The sequence below is a fragment of the Alternaria rosae genome, assembly GCF_020736505.1.
Source record: "Alternaria rosae strain MPI-PUGE-AT-0040 chromosome Unknown BKA58scaffold_8, whole genome shotgun sequence".
Lineage (NCBI taxonomy): Eukaryota > Fungi > Ascomycota > Dothideomycetes > Pleosporales > Pleosporaceae > Alternaria > Alternaria rosae.
The window spans coordinates 1,481,700-1,498,411 of record NW_025763577.1 but is presented as its reverse complement, the minus strand read 5'-3'; the positions used below and the strand labels follow the sequence as shown (position 1 = coordinate 1,498,411).

Below are 16,712 nucleotides of genomic sequence, written 5' to 3'. Positions count from 1 at the left end.
TTCTGGGTTCGAAGATACCATGGTACATACAGGCTGCTTGGATATAGATAGCTCCGTCTCCTCATCATCAATAATATCTCCTTCCTTGCATTTCTCGCATCACCCCCATAGTAAGCCCGCATGTACGCCCGTAAACACCACATAACCAACAGCAGCCCACAGCCCCCACAATCACACCAGCCATCCCACCATCCCACATATACATCATACCACTCCTCCCGTGAAGGCACCTCAACGCTTAATCCCCACATCACACCAACCACGCCAAAAACCGCAGTCTGTATCGCAAGCCCGACACGGCTCAGCGCCTCCTCCCCATCCTCCTCCTCCTCCTCCTCCTCCTCCTCCTCTTCATCTTCCCATGCTTGAACTGCTCTCGCCTGCCAGAAGAACAAAGCGATACCCAAACCAATTACGATCCAGTTGATGCAGAGGACGTGTGCGCCATGCCACACCCAGGCAAACATAAGATGATATATCCAGGGTATGTCGTCGGTATAGAAGGCATCGACGAAGATGGGGAAGATCAGTATGAAGATATACGTTTTGTAGGCCGTCATGGCGGAATGTGCTGAGACGTCGCGGTAGGAGAAGGGGTAGTGGAGATATAGGGTCGACCTTTGCGGGCGGGGATAATCGGTATGTTTATCGTATGGATGGAAAGATAGAGTCGATGAAAACGGCACTTACAAGCATAGCCAATACAGCAGTACAACAACTGTTTGTGCTAAATCAATCCAATTGCCCACCGTTACTGGTTCGCGTCGAAAGACTTCATCTTCTCGAGTACGATCTACGATGTAGAAGAAAGTGAAAGCGAACCGTTCGGTTGCTGAGACGAGGTTGAATAGCAGGTAGTTTGTTGAAATGCTTGAACTGTTCTTCCTGGAGATGCTGTGGTATGAAGGACGTTACGGTGAGAATCAAGAGGACACTGGATGGTGTTAGCATGGTATACAGAATGTTACGGAATCAAACGAACATGCGAAGCCATACTGGTAGGTCTAAAGCCGGCATCTTGTAAGAGTTGAATGCCATTTCTAGTATTGCAGTGATAGCGCGGCTTGTGAGTATTTACCGCAACATACTGAGGCACTGGAAACTTTGCTACCCATCACTTTCCTTAATAGCTTCATCGTATACAAGTACAATGCTAATGCCTAGCATATTTGAGACATTCAGGTATGCAACGCTGATCGCGGGGGCGGCACAGCGCATTAGCGTTGCGCGCCCCCTTGCTTGCCAGCAAAACCTCCGAATACCCTTCCCACCCCAATCCTTCAATATACCACATGAGCCACGCGACAACTACAACCATGCTCCGGTCGATCTACGTCGTCATCTTCAATTCCCCTCTCTTCCCTGCGCACTGGGGTCTCTGGATCCCGCATCTCTCGTCTTGCGATCCTCAAATCGGAACATATCTCAACGCAACCGGCGACGCGGCAAGTGGCTTCAGCATCGAATTCGAACGAACGTAGCTACGAGTTTGGTGCCGATGGACGGCGGCATCAACTCCTCGCTTTGGGCGACGTTGCGGATGAGCACGTCGTTGACGTAAAAGATGATGGGAAGTGGTCTGTTGATCAGGTTGCGAGAGATCGTCTTGAGGAGATTGTGCTGGGTGTGAAGCCTCCGGGGCCGAGTTTGGTTGCTGTGGATAGTAAGGTAAGCTGGGTGATGTGTAAGCTGTTTATGGAATGGCTGATTGACTGGATGTGGTAGGTAACAAGAAAGAAGGTGGAAATACGGAATTGTCAGACTTGGATACGCGATGCGGTCGCAGCGTTGGTCGAGGCGGAAATCATGAATGAAAAAGCGCTGTGGATAGTAGAGGAAGCGCTGAAGAACTGATGGAGAAAGGTCGTTCAATTCTTTTCTACGCCTTGTTCGACTTCCACTTTCTCCCATACTCAGCTCTCACCAACAGTCTTTTCTCTTGACAAGTCTAGAGAGAACTATCTTCTAGACTCCTCGCCATATCCTACCAAATTTTCGGCACAAACATCGGCGTCTCCCTCTTCCATTTCTGATAATCCTTGCGATCGCCATACCTCTTATCGTACTTATCCTCACTCAATGGCACGCCACTAACCTTCAACAACAAGAACGACACAAAAGCCGGACTAGCCGCACACATACCCGCAACAAGCACCTGCCCACCAACGCCCCCACTTAGTCCCAACGCAGCCTGCGCAGGCTGCCTAACCAACAACCCCGCCGCCGCAATCGCAATACCTGACCACAACGTTGCCTCGCCGAAGTAATTCGGATGCCGACTCTTACTCCATAGGCCGTGTGTCAGAAATTCTTCAGAGTGTTTCTTTTGCTTTTTGCCTTGAACCCAGGCATCCTTCTGTCTATCAGCCACAACCTCAAAAGTAAGACCGAAAACAAAGATGGCGAGGCCGATGATGTCTGTTAGATAGGGTTTTGAGGATACGGCTTGCCCGAGGAGTGAGGTTGCGTAGGCGGAGCGTGGAACGGAGTTCACCAGGATGACTGGCAGGGTGCAGAGAGACACCCATGTTGCTTGTGCGAAGAACGCGACGAGGAATTTTGGCGGGGACGTCCGGATGGAGTCGAAACGGGAATCTTTTCCTTCGTCGCTGGATATGCGTTTGTAGAGGTAGGAGCCCACTATTTCAACTTCATTAGCACTTCATTCCCCTTTCTAATCACTCGTTGAGTGGAAAACGTACATCTCGTAGCCCAAATCCCCACCGCAGCGCTCAAAAGCGCCTGCCTCCACCACCACGTGCCTTGTCCCAGGCCCTGGGCGCTAAAATACTCGGTTATACCGCCGGTGATAGTACCTGCGGCTCTGGCTCGCATGTAGGGCAGTACTAAGCTGAGTGCTGTGCAGGACAGGTATGTGAAGCTGCCAGAGAGGTCATAGTACCGTTCTGTTTGCGCTGCAATGGAAGGGACGGCGACGGCAGCTTGGATACCGTATGCGAGTGCGACAGAGGGGACGAGGGTGCGTAGAAGAGGGTTTTTGAACGCGGTTGCGCGGAGGAGGGTTTGGAGTAGTGTCATTTTGTGTGGTGTGAAGTTTGTTGTTGTGGAGCTTCACGAGCTCGGAGGTGTTGTTGAAGAGGTCAAGCTTCACATATACTCTCAATCGGAGGATCTTGACGAACTCTTATGCACCTCAATGCATTGGATGCCTAGCTAATCCTACCCAACAAACACAATCATCGGTGCTACATCCGGCGCATACCGTTGTTCCAAAACGCCTGGCGATCTAGACTCGTAGTCAGGATCGATGCCGTCATTCCTCGCTTACCTCCACTTCTGACCGGGGTCTCACGGTAAGCTTCCGAGTAGCGTGCAGGAGCTCGGAGGGTTCGGGCGCCGGCGGACTCGGGTTAACGATACGAGATCCTCCAGATCCTGCTTACGTGCATAAGGATGCATATTGACGTACTGCATCGTAGTCTGGAATGTGGGCAAACGTTGGATTTGGGAATAGTGCAAGTATGATGGCAAAGACGTGAGGAAGCCCAAAGGCATAACGATTCACAATCACTCGCTCCGCTCCGAAACACCATGCAAGCCTAGCTAACCCAGCACCCAGCCACGCAACCCCCAACACCAACCATCATAGACGCGTCATTGCAAAGCACTCCAACACACAAACCCTAGTAACACAACAACAAGCACCAGCAACACGGCGATACAATTGCATTAAACGACGAATCCGAGGAGATGACGACTCCCACTCTTCCGAAGACTCTATCTCCTGAACGCGGCTTCGACCTCCTTAGTACTCCAATCAATCTCCACCTCCCCACTATATACATCTTGGTTGATAGTCGTCATGCGCTCTGATACCTTGTTGTACGTCTTCTCGCATTCTTTGAGAACCTTGAAGACGAGGTCGCGACTGATAGTCGGGTCGTCGGCGTCGCCAAAGTGCTTGTCGACACGCTTCTTGAGGGCTTCGATGCCTTTGCGGAGTTCTTTGGCGTCGTGGGAGTGGACTAGTTTCTTGAAGACTGAGCGCGAATGGGAGGAGCGTTGGGCTATGGCTTGGGCGCTGGCGCCGGGTTGGGAGAGCAGGGTTTCGGTTGATTCGATGAATTCCTAGATGATGTTAGATGTGCTAGTAGAAGACAATGATGTCTACTTACCAGAAGCTTGCCCAGCGGCCTCCGGATGACGGCGTCAACGTAAAGGTTCATGTGCTCGCTGTACTCGTCTTGAGCCTTGCCCTTCCAGAATTCTAGGACGGTGACCGAGCGGGCATCAACCTCTTCCATGTAGTGGTTCATGTTCTCAATGAGCAGGATGTGGTAGTTGAGCGCTTCCTTGTCTTCAGGATCGCCCTGTCCTTGCGAAGCCATGACGGTGGGCGACTCCTTGGCGATGACTTTCAAGCTCTCGAACATGGCCTTGTTGATCCTTTGGTACGCTTCATCGACCATGTCGCGGATTTCCAACTTGTCTCCGCCTTCTGAAGCTGGTGGTAACATGTTCTCGATCGCGACAGAGAAGTGTGGGAAGGTCTTCATGAATGAGATGACTCCCTTGCGCTTCTTAATCTTGACCTTCGTATCTTCGATGGCCCGTATCTGCTCGTCGAGAAAGCGGCTAAATAGCCCTTGTAGACGTTCGTGTATCTTTCGCAGATTTCTTGTCAAGAAGTCCTGGTCCGTCTCTGCGATATCGAGCAACTTCCGGTCGACAGCACAAAGAATGCCTACACCTTGCCTACGGGTAGTTAGTGGGCGAACAATGTATAATATGAAAATGACTTACAGAGGATCGGCTTTCGTAGCCCAGTCCACAAGGCTCTGGATCTCAGCAGGCCAGAAAGAAAAGATCTCCTCCATGACCCCCGTGACATGTTTTGCCATGACTCGATCCGCCTCGAACTGCTTGCGGATCCAGAGGTTGGGTCCACGGCGCGCTTCAGGAGGCGCGGCTTGCACGGCCTCGGGGAAGTCAAGCGAGTCAGTTGAAGTAGCATGGAAGAACTCGGTAATGAAATTCTGCTCCGTCAAAAGAACCGGGCCGGTGTCTTCAAGGATCCTAGCAAAGACGTTGAATGCGTGGAATTTGCCGTCTTGAGCCGCTGGCTTTGCCTTGCCATCTTTGTCCCCAGACGCTGATCTCAGGCCACGAGCTAGGGTCTGACTTCGCTTAACGGTCAGCTTCCTTGCCGTACCTAAGGTGGAGGTAGTTTCCGGCTCTTTCTCCTGTGCGGTAAAGAGCAGTTCTTGCTCCTCGCCAGTGGGCTTCCTTGCGAACCGTCTCCATGCTAGAATATTGTCGCGAACCTCTTGTTGATACACCTGCGCTGCTTGAGTCTGATACATGCGTAGTAGTGAGTCCCATGCTGCCCTGTCAATTTCTTTCGCGAACAGCATGATTGGGCTCAACATCCATAACTCGTTTCGACCTGCGTCATGCGCTTCTACGTTCCTCTTCAGAGATGGCTCAGATCCTTGATCATCGAGTCTCGAAAGTGCATCTTTCGTCGATAAGAAGGCTGCGCCGAATGTGATTTCCATGTGTTTCTTGAGCCTCTCGAGGAACATGGAGCCCTCATTGAGGTACCTGTCTCGTTTCTCTTGCAGAGCTTGCATCGTTGCCAAATCGCTATTACCAAATCCTGGTCCACTGCTGATCGTGCCTTGTCGAGCTCCGGCGACGAAAGAAGGGTCGATTGTAATGAGTGCCTTGTACAGCAGAACCAAAGAAGACTCAATATCCTTGAGTCCGTTGATCTTGCCTATAGGAGCGCGTCTCAATGACTCCAGCTGATCCGATGTGATCGAGATAGTGTCGACTAGCTGCTGGAGTTCGTGCTGCAGTAGCCGCTGGTTCGCAGTCTGCACTTGCAGACCCTGACTCTGTGCTTCGATGAAAGCGATATCATCGTTCAAGCTGCTCAGCTCAACGTTGTATAGGGTTAACAGACCCTCCAGCTCGTCGCACTCAGCGATCGCGCGGTCCAACATGCGCTCAACAGCCTCCACGCGATCGTCCTTCTGCTCCAGGTGATTGAGCCAGCTCCCTGCCTCCACGCGGGCAATTTCACGTTTGATGTCATTCTCCAGAGATTCGATGTGCTTGGCGGAAAGCTCGTTGTTTCCCCATCCCAGCTCAGTCAAAAGACTTTCAAACTCTAATCCCCGTTCGTCAATGATATTCGGATCTATACCAAGCTTGGATATGTTGACAATCTGTTGGTTGGACCGGCGCTTCTTTCGGCGCACCTCGGGCTCAGGCTCAATGTTCCTTGACGCTGCTTTTTCTGGAGGTGGCGGAGCAGGCTGTTCTTCAACTTCTTGGACAGCGCCAGCTACAGCGCGATCACCTGGACCAGAGACGGTGACAGACGGAACCACCTCGGTACTAACGCGCAATCGCTCTTTCGATGACCTGTCTGGTATGGCTTTGGAGGGCTCTTCGAGTTTCTTCTCGACTTCTTCTTTAGGGGTTTCTTTTAGGGTTTCTTTTGGTGTTGGCCTCTGGGGCACGAACACTGCGCTGACGCCGTCTGCTTCATCGGATGTTTTCGTCTCCTTATTGAAGAGCTTTGCAGCAGCTCCTCCAGCACGAGGCTTAAATGCGCCTGCCGCCGCTGCTGCCTTGCGAAACTTGGTCGCCGCATTATCGCTAAGCAGCGGCTTCTTGACCATTGGCCCAAGGCCAGGGCGTTCTTGATCCTCAGGCATTGAGTTGGTGCGTTCTATCGGCTCTGGCTCAGGCGCTGTCGGCTGTGCTGCAGGCGCCGCTACTTCCTCAGCTTGTGGTGCTGGTGGTATTGGCGCAGTCGGAATCTGTGGGAGTGGTGATGTTGGAGGAGGCGTAGGCTGTGGTGGCTGAGGAGGCAGTGGGTCTGCTGGAGGCGCAATATTTTCCTGGGAAACGGGCTTCAGTCTCTCGGGTATCTCTTGAGGCCGTCTCCGCGGCGGTACTTCCAGTGGTGGAGCAGGCGAGCCCGAAGGCGTATGGAAGGTCGAACGTGGCTCTGCGCCTTGGCTGTCAACACTGCGTTGCGACATTTGGGATGGACGGGGCTCCATGAGCGGCCTTCTCCTTTGGGGCGGTTCTTCTGGAGGCATGTCGTCGTTTCGTGTGAAGTTCGAACTCGTGTTGCTTTGAGCTGTACCCGGTCGACCAGCGCTTTGGGCTGTTCCAGGCCTGAGACCCCTGGGCGACGGATCTCTCCTAGGTGAGGGGTACCCGTTCTGTCTGCGTGGGTCTGGTGGCGCAATACCTGGAGGCGCACCATCCAATGATGGTTCGTCAAGGGATCTTTCTGACCGTTGCGATTGCGCATCTTCACGTGGCGGCCCGCGCCCTGGACTCAAGCTTGACGGGAAGTTGCCTGAATCCGGTGTTCGTGGCCGACCAGCGAATTCAGAATTCGAAGATTGTGGTGTCAGATTGCGAGACGCGAACTGTGGTGGGATAGGGCTTTGTCCCTGGCCAGGACGAGGCCGCATACTATCGCCGCTAGGCCGAGAGCGAATGCTTGGGTCCATTGACCGCTTTTGGCGAAGATCAGGCATAGATGGCGCGACTGAAACTGAATTCGGCATGAAATGCGGAGGCCTACGGGCGTCATCTCCAGTACTTGGTCTACCTAAATCGTCTGGTCGTCCCGGTCTTCTTGGGCCCCCTAGCTCTCCTGGAGGTCTGCGGAAGTTTGGATTTGCGCCAGGTGGAAGCGCTCTCCCGTCAGATATAGGCGGTGACTCCCCGGGTCTTCTTGGTGGCGGTCCAGGCGACTTTGGAGGCATAGGTCTTTGATCTGGTGGCCCAGGTCGCTTTTGGGATGGACTTTGACCTCCTGAACCACCTACTGCGGCAGCGGCTCGGCCTTCTGCTGTCGCAAGATGCGGCTGCCCATTGGTCAGACTGTTCAGCTCGGTCACGCTGAATCCTGTCAGGATAGGAAAGTCTCCTTTAGTGTACTTGTTGTAGATCTTAACCATACTTCCAATAAAGAACTCCTTCTCTTTTGCCGTGCCTGCTTCCCAGTAGTAAGGTTTGCCGATGGTCACAGTGAAGCCCTTTTCCCCAGCCCAAAGCTTCCGCTGAGCCTCCTCTTCGCTGGTGGGGTTGAGATGGGTGTAGTTCTCGACAGCAGTGAGTTCCTCCATAGGCCAGGATTTTCCAATGGAGAAGGTCCCGTTGGCGTTCTCCCTGGCTTTGTGCAGCTTCACCCTGCCTGTGTTCCGCACTGATATCATGATAATCCGCGCCTTCTTGTTCGACGGGGCCGAGCTCGGTGGAGGAGGGGACTGGGGGTAGCCGCCATCTTCTTGGACGCGGATATGGGTAATATAGGATTCCTGGACTAGGGTTTGTCAGTCGATGCTACAGCATGCAGAGGTGTACGCCAAGCATATATCCCAACATGCGCGGGCACTGGTGTAGACACGTACGCTGGCCCTGGTCATCCGTCTTGGAGAAGCAGCTTTCGGTGATTCTTTTTCGCTCGTCGTCGAATCGTTCTGCGCGCGACATGCCAGAGGGCGTGGAGCTGGAGGCAGAAGGCGCCCCCCTCGAGCTGCCAGGTGGGCGGCTTGCAGGAGCTCGAGGGTCCCCCGCTCCGTTGGTGTAGTTGCGTGGCCTCCCCTCCATCTTACTGTGCGGCTATCTGCGAGGCCGATGGGGTAGTTGAAGGCGTGGGTAGATGATGCGCCGATTACTGCCGCCGGGCGCTAGCGAGAGGACCTCCGAGAGCTGCCATGAATCGCGAAAGGTGGTAATGAGTCTTGCGATGCCCGGGCGATGCGACGTCAACGGACGGAGCGGTGGTGAGGAGCAATCGGGGTGCTCGATGCAGTAGTCCAGGAACAACTGCTGCCAAGTGTGCCGTTCGAGGGAAGAATGTGGGCGGCGAGTGAATAGAGGCAATGGGGTGGTGTGCGGAGAGGGACGTTTGGCGTCGTGTACTCCATATGAGACGGCAGGCGCGCGGGACAGGGATCACGTTTAGGGCCTAGCGCAACTAGGCCGCTGAACCATTCCGCCTACCGTACTTTTTTTCTTGCGCAACATTTGCTACCTTTCCCATACCCACCAGCACTCCACCGCCACAACCCACGAACGCTACACGTGTCGCACGCAATCACTACTTTCTAGAAGGCATCAAGAAACCCAGCGGCGACGAAAAGCAGAAAGAGGCATATACAGACACGATGATAGACAAGCTTGAGCTGGTAAAGAAGTTCCTCAAGAAGAAGGGCGAGGTTGAGGCTGTCACCAAGATTGAAGGGGAGTTTGACCGATGGTGTGTGTCGTCCATGAGTGAGCGCGATGATGAGGAAAGCGCGTCCAGCAGCGACTCGAGCAGCGACTCGAGCAGCGACTCAAGCAGCGAGTCTGAGGTCGAGGCAAAGCCAAAGAAGGCCAAGAAGACCGCTGGAAAGAAGGCAGCTGTGAAGGAAGACGCCTCCAGCTCCTCCAGCTCCTCCGACTCCAGTTCCGATTCCTCCAGCTCAAGCTCAGACTCCGATTCTGAGTCTGAGAAGGAGAGCGCGCCAGCCAAACCAAAAGCGAAGAAGGCCAAAAAGGCGAAGTCCGTGTCCTCATCCTCCGCTTCTTCCTCCAGCGATTCCAGCGACTCCAGCGATTCTGATAGCAGCTCTGAAGAAGAGCCCGCCAACATCCCACTTCCTGACTCCGACTCGTCCGATGCCTCCAGCGACTCTTCGTCCAGCGACTCAGACAGCGATTCGTCTAGCGACAGCAGCTCCGACTCAGAAGCCGAGAGGGAGAAGGACAAGAAGGTAAAGAAGAGCAAGAAGGCTGCTTCGGTCTCATCATCGTCTGCCTCGAGCTCCTCGGACTCTTCAGACTCTAGCGACTCCAGCGACTCTAGCTCATCCGACAGCGACTCTGACGATGAGCCTGCGAAGGAAAAGAAGAGCAAGAAGAGCGTGAAGAAGGCCCCCACGCCTTCCTCTTCTAGCGATTCCAGCTCCTCCGATAGCTCTTCGGACAGCTCCTCGGACAGCTCCTCAGATTCCGACAGCGACGATGAGAAGAAACCCACCGCGCTCGAACGCAAGGCCTCTGGCAGCGACTCTTCTCAGACTCTGCCAGCAACATCCCCCGAGCCAAAGAACAACAAGCGCAAGGCCAGCTCTCCTTCGCAAGACGCTCCCAAGTCAAAGAGAAGCCACGTCGAAAACCGATTCCAGCGCATCAAGCCCGACGTCGTAGTCGACCCTAACCTCGCAAGCAACGCCTACGTTTCCTACGATTATGCCGACCGTGCGCACGCCAAGTTGATTGTTACCAAGGGCAAAGGTTTCACCAAGGAGAAGAACAAGGGAAAGAGGGGTTCGTACAGAGGTGGCATGATTGATACCTCTGGTGGCAAGGGCTTCAAGTTTGAGGACTGAACGTGATAATCGAATATAGACGGGAGACGATTCGCAAAGCATTTCCAAGAGTAGAAAGAGGATATACGCCTTGGCGTGTAAGAATATGGCGAACACGGAGTTATGTATACCAAAAGCAGCATACCCTTAATTGGCGACACTAGTACGAGACTTTGGTCGACTGAGTGACGGATTACTGTGTTGAAGTTTGAGTTAATAGATTTGTACAGTTCCAATCGTACATTGCATGTGCACATTCCTAGTTCATGTACATGTGCCAGTCCGTCTCAGTGTGCTTCATTTCATCCAAGAAGACTCCGATTTCGTGTCGCGATGCCAGTGATTCCATGTTGTATCCCTCATCGCTTGTAGACTTCCGCAGCGCGTCATCCTTCCAGCCATCATGTACCCACAATGTCTGACACGGCACCTCGCACATATCCATACCACTCCAACCAACCGACCCCCGTCCCTCATCTTCAAGCCTTCTCCCCACCCTCCTCCTCAAATTCTACCGGCAGATTCATACCCACTCTCCTCGCGCTCAACCTAACCCTCTCCTCCTCCGTCATGCCCATGCCTGGATTATACCGCTCCAGCAGCGTCGAATGCATCCGTTGCGCCTGCACATATTGTATGAATTGCTCCGCCTGTTGTATTTGACTCTGCGCGTTTGCGTTGGGGTTCGATTGCGAAAGTGTCGAGCGGATGCGCTGTTGCAGTTTTGAGGGCGCGGAGAGCTTTTGGTGTTGGGTGCGGGTTAATTGTGGTGTTGAGGGGAGTTCGCGGAGGAGGCGCCGGTAGATGGAGAGGATTTGGGGGGTGGCCGGGGGTGCCATTGTGGGTGGTGGAGGTGAGCGGGTTGGTTTGGGAGATTGGTTTATCGAAGAGAGCCCTAGAAACCGTAGTACTCGAGACGTGGTAGTTTGTTGATGTGTTGTTGGAGAAGTTCACCACACGGAAGTGCTGCGGCGAAAAGATGCGGCAGAGCTTGGACCACTCGTGAACTTCAGATGCACCACCACTTTACCTCCGTCTTCTTGTAAGAACACAATGAACAACTTAGCGCCAGGCTCACGATACGTATGCCGCAACTGCACACAACGTCTATCTCGCCAGCATTCTACACCTCTCACGCGATCGCAAGTACGCCTACAGTCCACCGATGCATCTCAAGGCGATGCGCCGAACGCGAGGCTACGGATACAGAAGCATTGGAATGGCGATGCCAGGGCAAAGTTTAGGCCGACTGCGCCAACACGCAGTATACTGCATATGAGCAAGACGGAAAGTAAGCTGCGCGTAGAATTGACGGACGAGCAAAAACCGTCTGCCGAGGATCTTGAACGAGTAGCGAATGAACCACGACCTCTTACGATGCGCGAGAGGCGACTCCTGAACAGAGATGCACCAATGACCACCGCACAAATGCGGGCAATGCGAGAGAGCCGAAGACGCAAGAGGGAATTGGAGATGGAAAAATTAAAAGAAGAAGGGAAAGATTTGGAGATAGCGCAAATGAACGCACCTCACAAACCTCTTATTAAAAAGCCAAAGAGTCATGTCATTCGCAAATGGTCGAAGAATCTTCCCCCTGGCCGTAAAGAATCGTTCGAAGATGAGCTGGTACCTTCTCCGCCATCAGCGCCCTTAGGCAGACGATCAAAATCCGAGACAACACCAGATGCAGCACCTGAGACACCAATCAGTTCGCTCTCGCTCAATCTCAACAAATTGCAAGGCTTCAATTGGTACTGGGATACCTTTCCCCCAACCGTCGCACAGAAAACGACTGCAAACCACTTCTTCACCACCCACGGCCGCAACGCAAAGTTACTACGAAGCGTCGCGCAATTCCGTCTTTTCCCCGAGTCCGATGTACCGGAAGTGGCCTTCGTCGGCCGTTCCAACGTGGGCAAGAGCTCGTTGCTCAACGCCGTCGTAAACGCTGACATCAAAGCACTACTAGCGCGTACCTCGTCCACCCCAGGATTCACCAAAACAATGAACCTCTACGGTCTGGGCGCCGGAAACGGCGTGACCATCAAGAAACAGTCTACAGGGCGCGAAAAGATCGTCGGTCTCGGCGGCCTTACTATTGTTGACATGCCAGGCTATGGCGAAGGTTCACTTGCATCCTGGGGTACGGAAATCATGAAGTACATCACCAATCGCAAGCAACTCCGCCGTGTCTTCCTTTTGATCGATGCCGAACACGGTATCAAAGACAAAGACCGCTCTCTACTTGCTTCACTGCGCCTAGCTGGTGTAAGTCATCAAGTCATTCTTTCCAAGCTAGACAAACTGTATATTCCCGCTGCCAAAGAGATCAAACGCCATGATGGCAAAGCCCTGCGTCGCTTGTCGCCGAAAGGCAGCCCCGAGGAACTCAGAAAGGCGATGGAGAAGTTGAAATACGATATCCAGCCACCAGTGGGAGGTGGTGCCCTAGGAGAGATCCTCGGTGTGAGTGCGGAGACGCTGGTAGAAGGGAAGAGATTGGGTGTTGATCATGTGAGGTTTGCGGTGCTGAAGGCCGCGGGGTTGGATCAGAAGTTTAGGAAGGAGAGCAGTGTGAAAGAGGAGCGCAATATGAATAGGCTGCTCGAGTCGGGGGACTTTGAGTAAGTCAAAGATAGATCCAACACCCCCGTTCTCCCAACACACACCTTCACAACTTCGCCTTCACACCCTTGCCCGGAATCTCCGGGAATCCTCCTTCCAAATCTTTCGGGATCAAATGCTCTACATCCCCTATGTTGAGATATCTTGGATGACACTGCTCCAGCGACGTTATGCCCAGTAACCTCATCGTCGTTTCCAACTCATCTTTCATGATGTCGATGAAGTGCTCCACACCTTCTTGTCCATATGTCAAAGAATACAAGAAAGGCCGACCCATTCCAACGGCTCTGGCTCCTAAGCACAACGCTTTTACTATGTCGGTTCCGCGCCGGATACCGCAATCGAGATACACTTCCAGACTGGAGAAGACTTCAGGGGCGTGCCGCCGGATTTCCAGGAGGGTCAGGAGGGAGGGTGGGGAACTGTCATCCTCCATTAGCAAACCGCTCTAGCCATCCGGGAAATAGTAAGAGTGGGTGAACATACGTATCCAAATTTCTCCCACCATGATTCGTTATCACTATACCATTCAACCCGTACTTCACAGCTAGCACCGCATCTTCAACCGTTTGCACACCCTTCGCTACAATGGGTAGTTTTGTTGCTCTGCGCAACCAGGCGATGTCGTCCCAGCTGAATGTATCGTCTATGTATGTGCCCATGGTGCGACCTAGGCCACCACCTTTCTTGTCGTTTGTGGCTGCGGCGCCGCTGATGGCGGCTTTGGCGAAGGTTGCTGATTCGACTTTTACGCGCTCGTCGCCTTCTGTAGTACAGAGTCAGCGTGGGTCGGCAGCTTCTGAAAGTGCAGAGATAGGGTGTTTTGTAGGGTAGGATAGGACAAACCTCGTTTCCCCTGCACAGGCCCATCGATGGTAAACCAAACGCCTTTAATCCCGTTCTTCTCCGCATCTTTCAGAAGGGCTTCTGATGCCTTTCGGTCTTTGTTGACGTAGAGCTGGAAGAAGAAGGGTATGGCATCCTTTTTCACGCTTCCCGTTATCTCTGCCATTGTAAAGGATGCATTCGTGGAGATCTGCAGATCATGTCAGCACATCATCTTTCTCACCTTCCCGTCTTTCGGCTCGCACAGAAAACAGAGATGTCAACGTACACACTGCGCAACCCCCCTCCCCTCACACCCTCTCGCCAACGCCCTCTCCCCCTCCGGATGCGCCAGCCTCGCCATCGCAGCTGGACTAACAAAAAACGGCAACTCCACCTCACGTCCTAACATCTTCGTTCTCGTATCCACACGCCGGATATTTCTCAGTAGTCTCGGTCGAAACCATATCCGATCAAACATGCTCTTGTTCGCATCCCGCGTCACGAGGTTTGTTGCGCCACTAGAATAAAAGGCCCATGCTTTCTTGCCGAGGACTTTTTCGGCGACGGCTTCGAAATCGTAGCTGTTTATTAGGCTGGCTAGGGGCGGCTTTGAGGCGATTGATAGGATAGGCTGGGTAGTTTCTGTTGGGGGTGGTTTTAGGAGGTCGTAGGAGGGTGTTGAGGAGGAGACTTTGCCGATGCGTTTGGTTGGGGAGAGGGTTTTGGATAGGAGGGTTGGGGAGTGGACGGAGTTATAGGTTAGGGAGGCGTCGAGGCCGGCGTGTTTGGTTATTACTGGGTTGTTGTCAGCGGTGGTTTTCTCAGAAACATGCTATCTAGAACTGGGTGTGTTTTGGTGATGAACCGCAGAAGGGAATGGCAAGAAAATTCAGTTCTTTTGCATTCCTTCAAACACAACACGACCGTGAACTTCAGTAGCAGATACTGAATGCACTCACTCTCATTTCCACCAGGATGACTCGGTATGAACTCTGTTATGTCCCAAACCACATTATCTACCACTATCCAACAGTCCTCTTCGCTGGCATGCTTCTTGATCTCTTCTACGGAAACGGGTCTGTCTTCCATGTTGTCAACAGTGCTACAATACTTCGCGGAAAACCGATCGTACTAAACATGGAAGTAGCTTCGGAACGTTTGTATTATTCGCGAAGCTGTCAATTGGCGCGGAAGCCACCTCGCTAGTCGATCTACCGACGTTGATGCGGAGAAGTGGGCCCGGCGAAACGCCGATGGCTCGCAGGCAGCGACGAGCCTCTAACAACCGCAGCCGTGGCCGACACCACCAACACTGCCAAGCACCTGGTAGTTGCGGATACAATGAACCGAGGGCAGAAGGTCTCGCGAGCAATATGTCTGCATCGCAAGGACGTGCAGTCGGCAGAAGCACCGCTCCGATGGTTGCGGAGCGCGATTGGTATATGAGTAAACTTTGTTTGGCAGAGCCGCATTCCATCTAACACTATTCCATTTCATCAAAAGCACAATGCGCATTCTTATCACAGGTGCCGCCGGCTTCATCGGGCAACTTGTAGCGAAGAAGCTGCTTGACGACGAGCAGGCAGCACATTCTCTCATCCTCACCGACATCATCGAACCACCCATCCCATCAGATGTGCGATCCTCAACACGAGCACAAGCCATCAAGGCAGACCTATGTACAGAAGCAGATGCTGTCGTCACGAAGGACATAGAAGCCGTCTATGTCTTCCACGGCATCATGTCCTCAGGTGCAGAAGCCGATTTCGAGCTGGGCATGAGAGCAAACTTCGATGCGACCCGCGCACTACTCGAATCCATCAGGAAGACATGTCCAGGGGCGAGGGTGATATATGCCTCAAGTCAGGCAGTATACAACAACTCCGTCACATTACCCGTCACGGAATCTCAAATGCCAACGCCAGAGACTAGCTACGGTGCCGAGAAGATGATGTGCGAGTACCTCATCACTGAATACACACGACGCGGCTTCATCGACGGCATCTCACTTCGCTTCCCTACTGTCTCGGTACGGCCGGGAAAACCCACTGCTGCAGCGAGCTCGTTCATCAGCGGTATGATCCGCGAACCGATGAACGGCATCAAATGTGTTATTCCATTAGAGGATAAGCAATGGCGACACTGGCTATGCTCTCCTCGTATTCTAGTTCAAAATCTCGTCTACGCAGCTACGGATTTCGACATCAACCGCCTAGCCAAGTTCGATCGCTGCCTCAACTTTCCTGGCATCGGCGTCTCGGTGCAGGATATGATGGACTCTCTTGCGAGGGTGGGTGGTAGTGATAAGCTTGACCTGCTTGAAATGAAGGACGAACCTACGTGCAAGAAGATTCTATACTCATGGCCTGCTGAGTTTGACAACACCAAGGCTCTGGATCTTGGGTTCGTGAGAGATACTGGATTTGATCAAATTGTTCGGGATTATGTGGAGGCTTTCGCACCGAGACATAGTGTGAAGGGAGCCGGGCAGGCGAGCCAGAAGATTGAGAGTGTGCAAGTCAATACTGTAGAAGTGGCAGCGTGACATGCTATATCTTAGAGCTGCTAAAAGACTATCATCCCTACCGTAATACTACATCATCAAGAAGTAACTCTTTTGAAATCTTAAGCATCTTGTCACGTATGGAATGCCAAACTTCATGTCAGTAGTTCTTTATTTCTAGATAGCACAACTCAGTATTTAACCTACTAGTGCTGTACGCAAACTGTCTCATACCATGTGAATGCGTATCTTGCATGCAGTACTACCTCACAGAATTTGCGCACTGTTGGTGACCGAATAAAGATGCTTCACGTCGGCCCAGTCTATCACGGGCCCTGTTCGGCTATACATTAAGCACCGCGATCGGCGCAATCCCGGTGTTCCCCTCATCTCTCATCCAG

General features: G+C 52.9%; 7 protein-coding genes across 7 annotated transcripts; 3 read left to right on the top strand and 4 right to left on the bottom strand.

Annotated features, from left to right (window-relative positions):
* Window positions 1–1,851: 1,851 nt before the first annotated feature.
* On the bottom strand, window positions 1,852–3,296 carry BKA58DRAFT_390410 (uncharacterized protein). The gene is made up of 2 exons (XM_046170834.1): window positions 2,703–3,296; window positions 1,852–2,640 (listed from the first exon to the last, which is right to left on the bottom strand). The coding sequence occupies exons 1-2, from the start codon at window positions 3,037–3,039 to the stop codon at window positions 1,985–1,987; spliced, it is 993 nt and encodes a 330-aa protein (XP_046022827.1). The 5' UTR covers window positions 3,040–3,296; the 3' UTR covers window positions 1,852–1,984.
* BKA58DRAFT_344052 (exocyst complex component Sec3-domain-containing protein) lies at window positions 3,276–8,880 on the bottom strand. The gene is made up of 4 exons (XM_046168390.1): window positions 8,409–8,880; window positions 4,765–8,320; window positions 4,137–4,716; window positions 3,276–4,089 (listed from the first exon to the last, which is right to left on the bottom strand). The coding sequence occupies exons 1-4, from the start codon at window positions 8,605–8,607 to the stop codon at window positions 3,739–3,741; spliced, it is 4,686 nt and encodes a 1,561-aa protein (XP_046022826.1). The 5' UTR covers window positions 8,608–8,880; the 3' UTR covers window positions 3,276–3,738.
* A 147-nt stretch (window positions 8,881–9,027) lies between these two features.
* Window positions 9,028–10,499, top strand: BKA58DRAFT_229087 (SRP40, C-terminal domain-containing protein). Its single transcript, XM_046166438.1, has one exon. It carries the CDS (start codon window positions 9,168–9,170, stop codon window positions 10,374–10,376), a length of 1,209 nt encoding a protein of 402 aa, XP_046022825.1. The 5' UTR covers window positions 9,028–9,167; the 3' UTR covers window positions 10,377–10,499.
* Window positions 10,500–10,806: 307 nt separating this feature from the next.
* BKA58DRAFT_229089 (uncharacterized protein) lies at window positions 10,807–11,390 on the bottom strand. Its single transcript, XM_046166439.1, has one exon. The coding sequence runs from the start codon at window positions 11,192–11,194 to the stop codon at window positions 10,835–10,837; it is 360 nt and encodes a 119-aa protein (XP_046022824.1). The 5' UTR covers window positions 11,195–11,390; the 3' UTR covers window positions 10,807–10,834.
* Window positions 11,391–11,408: 18 nt separating this feature from the next.
* Window positions 11,409–12,983, top strand: BKA58DRAFT_320217 (P-loop containing nucleoside triphosphate hydrolase protein; the record flags this gene model as incomplete). The annotated part of the gene is made up of 2 exons (XM_046167754.1): window positions 11,409–11,683; window positions 11,819–12,983. The coding sequence occupies 2 exons, from the start codon at window positions 11,409–11,411 to the stop codon at window positions 12,981–12,983; spliced, it is 1,440 nt and encodes a 479-aa protein (XP_046022823.1).
* Window positions 12,984–13,026: 43 nt separating this feature from the next.
* BKA58DRAFT_431292 (FMN-dependent dehydrogenase-domain-containing protein) lies at window positions 13,027–14,956 on the bottom strand (the record flags this gene model as incomplete). The annotated part of the gene is made up of 5 exons (XM_046173092.1): window positions 14,768–14,956; window positions 14,095–14,603; window positions 13,827–14,016; window positions 13,467–13,746; window positions 13,027–13,402 (listed from the first exon to the last, which is right to left on the bottom strand). Exons 1-5 carry the CDS (start codon window positions 14,895–14,897, stop codon window positions 13,027–13,029), a joined length of 1,485 nt encoding a protein of 494 aa, XP_046022822.1. The 5' UTR covers window positions 14,898–14,956.
* Window positions 14,957–15,093: 137 nt separating this feature from the next.
* BKA58DRAFT_390403 (nucleoside-diphosphate-sugar epimerase) lies at window positions 15,094–16,514 on the top strand. The gene has a single exon (XM_046170833.1). It carries the CDS (start codon window positions 15,316–15,318, stop codon window positions 16,351–16,353), a length of 1,038 nt encoding a protein of 345 aa, XP_046022821.1. The 5' UTR covers window positions 15,094–15,315; the 3' UTR covers window positions 16,354–16,514.
* The last annotated feature ends 198 nt before the right edge of the window (window positions 16,515–16,712 follow it).

Bases quoted from the DNA above. Each gene is read 5' to 3' on its own strand.
- BKA58DRAFT_344052 (XM_046168390.1), bottom strand. From the start codon at position 8,607: ATGGAGGGGAGGCCACGCAACTACACCAACGGAGCGGGGGACCCTCGA. The intron at 8,321-8,408 runs GTACGTGTCTAC...GACAAACCCTAG, and splicing joins GACGGATGACCAGGGCCAGC to TCCAGGAATCCTATATTACC. The intron at 4,717-4,764 runs GTAAGTCATTTT...AACTACCCGTAG, and splicing joins GCTACGAAAGCCGATCCTCT to GCAAGGTGTAGGCATTCTTT.
- BKA58DRAFT_390410 (XM_046170834.1), bottom strand. From the start codon at position 3,039: ATGACACTACTCCAAACCCTCCTCCGCGCAACCGCGTTCAAAAACCCT. The intron at 2,641-2,702 runs GTACGTTTTCCA...AAGTTGAAATAG, and splicing joins GGGGATTTGGGCTACGAGAT to TGGGCTCCTACCTCTACAAA.
- BKA58DRAFT_390403 (XM_046170833.1), top strand. From the start codon at position 15,316: ATGCGCATTCTTATCACAGGTGCCGCCGGCTTCATCGGGCAACTTGTA.
- BKA58DRAFT_229087 (XM_046166438.1), top strand. From the start codon at position 9,168: ATGATAGACAAGCTTGAGCTGGTAAAGAAGTTCCTCAAGAAGAAGGGC.
- BKA58DRAFT_229089 (XM_046166439.1), bottom strand. From the start codon at position 11,194: ATGGCACCCCCGGCCACCCCCCAAATCCTCTCCATCTACCGGCGCCTC.